The sequence below is a fragment of the Poecilia formosa genome, unplaced genomic scaffold, assembly GCF_000485575.1.
Source record: "Poecilia formosa unplaced genomic scaffold, Poecilia_formosa-5.1.2 Scaffold25, whole genome shotgun sequence".
NCBI classification, from domain to species: Eukaryota; Metazoa; Chordata; class Actinopteri; order Cyprinodontiformes; family Poeciliidae; genus Poecilia; species Poecilia formosa.
The window spans coordinates 2,826,981-2,833,456 of record NW_006799964.1 but is presented as its reverse complement, the minus strand read 5'-3'; the positions used below and the strand labels follow the sequence as shown (position 1 = coordinate 2,833,456).

Sequence of the window (6,476 nt, the reverse complement as noted above, 5' to 3'; positions counted from 1 at the left end):
TTTTTGACTGTGGGAGGAAGCCGGAGAGAACCCACGCATGCACAGGGAGAACATGCAAACTCCGTGCAGAAAGACCCCAGGCCGGGAATCGAACCCAGAAAATAATTAAAATAATTGAGAAGAAAATAACTCAAATTGTGTCTGAATACATTATTCCAGTTTCCTGGATAAGGATTTTTTAAAGATGTCCACTTGAGGGAGACAAAGCTGCATAAGGAGAGTTGATGTATTTTATCTGTAAGTGAAGTTATATTAGGGCCTGGAGTAACTTACAGTAGCCCTTACCTGTCAAGTGATACTTGTTAAAATTGAATTTCTAGTGATATCCTCTGTGTGATTTTAAAGTGTGTGACACAGTTTGCACTTATTCATGAGCACTGTCACATAACCCATCATATGTCTGAATGCTGTAAATGGTAACTATAGCAACAGGTAAATGTAGTAAATCTTAGTCATCCTTGACAGCTTCATGTGAGTGAACTCTGCCAGTAGCGAACCAGACTTCAGGCTGTGCTCACTGAGGTGACGGCATGCTGTGTGCTGCCAAAAGAGAGCCGCCCAATCTGTTGAGATTAAACAATATTTTGCACAGAACTTGCGGAATACGCATGCAGATTTCATGTATTATTTGAGTACTGAAATGTTGAGGTTTTTGGTTTAGTTTATACAACCATGAGAGGGAGATAAAATTGCATCAAAGGCAAGATGAGTACATATTAGGAATTTCAGTTTTTTTTTTTTAGGAGTGCGGGGGTAGGGGGGAGTTCTTCAGAGACTATAAAAAAGTTAACAATTATAATATTTGCAAAATCAATTTCTTTCCCACATAAGATGCTACATTGGTGAAATTGGTTTTGTTGTTCAGAGACTCTGGCAGTTGTTTTTCTCCGTAAGGTGTTTTGTCGTGCCTTGATCTGAATTTCTGTCAAATTATGTTACTGCTGACCTGAAATCGATGGATAGAACTGTCCTGTGGAAGATTTCTGACCTGCTGTGCTAATTTGCATTACTCCAGCTTTACAGCAACATTTATTTAACTTTAGTCCCACAGCAAAAGTAATTAAACTAAAGGAATTAAACTTAGTTGGTTAGTCCATAGCACCAAGAAATTATTTCTTCTGCTGCATTTTCATTGTACAGCTATGTTTGAGTGTATGGATCTCCTTCACTTTCTGCAGATTGGCGTTTCTGTTCTTCCTTTTGTTCTTCCAGCCTTCAGTTCTTGACAAATCCACTTGGCCGTCTCCATCTATGTTGCCCTTGGTAACCAGGGGGAAATGCTCATGGACGTCATGCACAGCAACAAGCGGCGGTTATGAGAAATATTTTATAAAGCAGAGGAGGGGAAGAGAAAATCAGTCAGGAAGCAGAAGCCAAATGAGAAAGTGTGGAAAGGAAGTGCAAAAAAAAAAAAGTCTGAGAAACATTACGTCTAGTGATGGATGTTTTCTGGCTGATAAAGAGTAATAGACATAAGTAGCTCTGAAAAAAGCGTGGTAATTTTTTGGATTGTCATTGGGTTTTAATATAGCATTTTGGTGTGATTATGTTGACCAACAAATTTACAAAAAAAGTCTATATTAATTTGGATTGGGAAATTATATATTGTAATCATCAGTGTTTACTCTGATTATAAGTGAAAACTATGCATATTTCTGTGTAGCTTGGGTTATCTAAGTGACGGTTGCATGAGAGATCATTGCCAACAGTGACTCACTCTTTATGGAGATTAGAGAGTCATGTGAGTCTGTCTTTCACAGCTCCTCCTATAAATTTCTCCTTTAGTGACACTGAGGAGCTTATCGTACTCGCCTTACTCAGACATAACAAGACTTGTAATCAATCTACTCCATTTACGGTTCCACAGTTTCACTGATGTAGCTTGAAAGCACGATCCTATAGAATGTCGACATTATGGCTAAAGTTCACAAACACAGCTTTGACTATGTGAAACTTCCCTTATGTGTCAAATAAAACTGCAGTTGCTTCGGAGTAATAATAGTTAAACAATTAGGTAAATAGGGAAGGATTTTTAACCGGCATTATGCCAAAGGAAAAAAAAAAAGTATGAATCTAGATAGAAATATTTGTGTCAATGTCGGTTTAAGAGTATGGGATTTCTGTAGACCTGGCTTTAATATTATAAATATTTCAGATGAAACCAAGTAAAAGACTCCAACACAACTCAGAATATATAACTTCATAATTTAAGAGCCATTTGTAAGCATCACAAACTTTTAACAGCTGGATAACTACCAAAGCTAACTATTGTTGTAGAAAACCTGCAATCTGATGCTTATAAGATTCCCGCTCTAGTTTCCACGTCATTTCCAAATAGCTGACATTTTTGTCTTCTAAATGAGAAATACATGAGAAATACAAAACAGACTACTAGTGCAGTAAAGTGTGTAACAGAAGACCTTACTTTTTGAAGTTAATCAGTCTCTTGGACCTGATGATCAGTAATCCATGACTCCCTGTCTCCCTAAAGTATCAGTATGACATGACTTGGCTGAACAAAGACTTTTTTTTTTTTTAATCTTGCCGCAACACATGGAGGATGTAAGGAGAATGGTAGGGGATGTAACTTCATCTACAAAAAGCACTGTAAAGAAGCCTTCACCATTGAGGAGCATCTGTCTGGACATGAACTTTTAGTGTTGTGAGTGCTCCCAGGTGGTCAGATAATGAGTAGCTGAATTAATTATAAAATTCCAGCCTTTCAGACCTTCATAACCGCAGATTTATGTGGTGATTAAATTACTTAGGCTATGGTGTTAATGCTGAGAAAGGTGATGCTGGAACATTATTGATTATGTTTTGTTTTTTTGTTTTTTTTGTAGCCTGAAAACACTTTGTGTCAGTCTTATATTAAAATATAAATTTATATTTTAACATGTAAACTCTTTGGTATTGCTTTGCTTAAAATATTTATATTTTAACATAAATTTATATTATGTTAAAATATAAATGTATATTTTAACATTCTTAGTGTGTTCCTAGTTCAGCTCGGTGTTCGTATCTAATATTATCTTTCTTTTGCATCAAAAATGTATTTAATATTGAATCAACAGAACATTAAACTGGTAGGCAATGTCCCCCAGACTGTTATAATGATGTAATGTTATGAGAAATTCCAGGTTTCTGTTCCAACTTTTCACTTTGTATTTCAAACATTCTTGCATGTTATGTTATATGAGCAGAAGTGTAACTTTTAAAAGCTAAGCTTACCTAAAATTTTAGCTCAATGTTTTTACTACATACCTACTTTTTAGGAGTGAGAATATTTCAGCATGTATCACATGGATCAAATAGGTTTTCCCTTCCTTATACAGCCTCTAAATATGCTGTTTGCAAATTTCACAAAAATTCTAGATGCTGCACCCTCATCATTTATTGATAAAATAGGATACCCATGAACAGGCTGAGAGCTATTAGTCACAGAAAAGGAATCCTTTGATGTTGGTGAGTGTCAGCTATAATATCATGTATAAACACTTGTGCAGATTCAAAATCAGTCAGGGAAATATCTCCATATGAATTGGTGTAATATTTAAGTGGTGTTCCAGAGGGCAGATTCTAAACCTTGGCTCACTTCCTGACTCCTCAGTTTGTTGCATAAACAGGTTGAAGAGAAGTGACTCCAAAGCTCATTTCCCACTGACATCAGCTGAACTACGTTAATGCTTCCGGATGTGAACATTTTAACACGCCGAACTACATTTGTGAACACAAACATAAGTAAATTACAGTACATTAACATTGTTGTGAGCATGTAAACACCAGCGCTGATGGCGTAGAGGTCATTCCATATCACCACTGTGCTTACCACTGTCAGCAAAAGGAATGCATTAGTCTTGTTTCCATAAAGTCTAGGAATGCAAATGGTATTCAATGAGATTCAGTGTTTATGTTTTTACAACTATATTTTTAGTTCTTCCTGGAATGCTTCATTGGGAGTTGCTTTTGCTCATCAGGCAATATCTGACAGCTTCCCAAAACTACTGCAAAGAGTAGGACTAAGCAGGAAGTAGCATCGTACTGCACTATTGAAAAGCCAAAGCGTAACATATTCATTTGAACTAGATGCTTTTGCTCTACGAAACTTGCAACGTTGATAACAGAAAGTTAAAACAGGACACCGGTTTTGATAGTTTGGGCTATTGAAACTTGACATATAAATGAGCAAATATTTTTGATCGCGATAAAATTTTTCTAACATTACAATTATACAAAGTCTCCATAACTATAAGTGAACTTTTACATTTTACCTGCTAAAACATACGAGTGTTGTTCTACATCATAAGCCAGTTGGCATCCAACTAACTCTCCACATAAATATATTACTGATATTCAACGTCAATGAATAGCTCTTGAACTGTAATATCCTATCAAATATTGCCATTCAGCAGTTCTTTGTGATTGTGATCTTCTGTCAGTTTGCATTTTTAATTGCGTTTGGAAGGTTATACATCTTTTACGTAGTTAGCACCATAAACATAGCTAAAGCCATAATTTCCCTAAATCATTATTTTAACTCAAAGATTTTGAAAATGCTTCAAATGTTTTCAAAGGTTGAAACCTCAAAAGATAAAGAAAGGGCAACTCCATTCTAATACAGTCAGCCTTCTTGTTATCTGCTGAAAATTCTGCTCTCTCCAGTTCTCTTGCATCTGAATTCAGGAAAACTTAACATGTCACAAAAGACGCAGTTTCATTTTTAATAGCATCTTACATCTCTGTTCTTCATTTGATCTTATTTTGATATTACTTTTTCCTGCTGTAATATCTACACCTTTCTAACATCCAAAGAGGATTCTTGCAGTTTTACTATGTAACAATCTGGTAAGATCCAAGCCCCCTCATGTCAATTCTATATTTGCATGCCTTCCATAAAAAAATAACATTTTTAAGGATGTAAAAAGTTTCAAAAAGTTAGAATAATGGTTTAATGGATGCTCTATGGATATCAAGACACCACGTTTAAGGGAGAATATGATCTGATTTAGAACGCAGAAGCCATAAAATGCTCTCAGACATTTTATATGCAACTAGAAAACAAACACTATGAGGGAGTAGCAGAAGAAGAGGGGTGGGTGTCACTTTTGTTTTGGTAGATCATTTGCATGTGTTCTTGTTTTCAGTACTGTGTGCAAATACTGATTCAAATGAAATGGTAATTTGTGAATATACAGGGAGTCCTGGCTCTCACACATGGAATCTTGTGTAGGGTTACTGAACTGAATTCATTGAAGAAAGCATGCTTTTAAAAATATATATTTTTTTTCAAACTGTCACTCGTGCTCACCATCTCTTCCTCCATCCCTCCATGTTCCTCGCGGCTTCCCTTCTCTCTGCATACACACACAAGTACGCCCTGACGCTCTCTCTCTTTTTCTCACTCCCTCCCTCTCTGAAAAACTCACACACGCTCATGCTCTAAAGGAGCAGTAGCTTATAAACTGGCTGCAGTAAGCAGTCATTCTCTCAGTGAAGGGAGAGAAGGGAGGAAAAGAGAAATTGCTTTGACCGAACGGACCAGAACTCTGTTGACCTAACTGGACTGGGTCATACTGGGATGTGTTTTTTTCCTCTTCTGTTTTTTTTTTTTCCATTATTGTTTAAGGCATGTGTTTCTACTGAATTTTGCTAGGCAGGTCCAGGCTCAAATAGACTGAATTAGCGAAGTTCAACTCTTCTGGGCTTTATGCTGTTGGATTGGGAGGAGTTCTCCTGCAGGTCTGGAGGATAGAGAGCTAGACATGGAATTCCCTGCTTTTTTGCATCCTACCCTCTCCCTCCCTCTTTTTTCATCCTGCCTTCATCTTCTCTCTTACACTTTCACCGCAGACATCCAGTGTTGAGCAGACAAAGGCAGCTGGCTTCTGTGCTTCTTTTTTGTTCATGGGGAATAAGGGAGGAAAAGGAGCTCCCCTTCTCTTTTAATTCATTTGCCTTTGGAAAAATGGAGATGCCGGTTTGAGAAAATACCAGCAGATTTTTTTCCCCCTTCACTTTATCAGAGAGAGAGGACTTTTGGATTATTGCTGTTTTTATCATTTAAACTGACACTTTCTTAGAAAACGCACGCCTCTAGTGCATTTGTTCTTTATTCTTGCCATTTTTCTCAACGGTCCCCACGTCCCATCCGCATTTCTGCTGGTGGAGGCCGGGGTGGTGAAGCCGGGGTAGGCATGGCGCAGCAGGGAGGCACAGGGGTGGCCCACCAGGACACCCTGGCAGTGCCGCCCATGCCCAAACACTCCGGCCTGAACGAAGACCTGGTGAAGATCCTGCGGGAGAACCTGCTGCAGCCGGAGAGGCCGCGGGGACACCGGCGGTCGCCGTCCTCCATCTCCCCACGCCTTTCTCCACGCAACTCGCCGCGACTGCTCCGCCGCATGTTGCTCAACAACAACATTCACAAGCAGAGGCGCTTCACTGTTGCACATACGTGGTGAGGGTTAAACGTCCAG

The 6,476-nt window shown here is 38.3% G+C and overlaps 1 protein-coding gene across 3 annotated transcripts in view; it reads left to right on the top strand.

Annotated features, from left to right (window-relative positions):
- The window catches only part of pde4d (phosphodiesterase 4D, cAMP-specific), a 154,754-nt gene that overhangs the window by 51,768 nt on the left and 96,510 nt on the right, over positions 1 to 6,476 (top strand). The window contains exon 1 of one of the 3 annotated variants that reach the window (XM_007548145.2): positions 5,454 to 6,457. The exons of the other annotated variants lie outside the window; for them this stretch is intronic. Coding sequence (XP_007548207.1) covers positions 6,195 to 6,457 — 263 coding nt within the window. The 5' untranslated portion in view covers positions 5,454 to 6,194. Of the gene's footprint in view, positions 1 to 5,453; positions 6,458 to 6,476 lie in introns of those variants that run through there. 3 annotated transcript variants of the gene reach the window in all.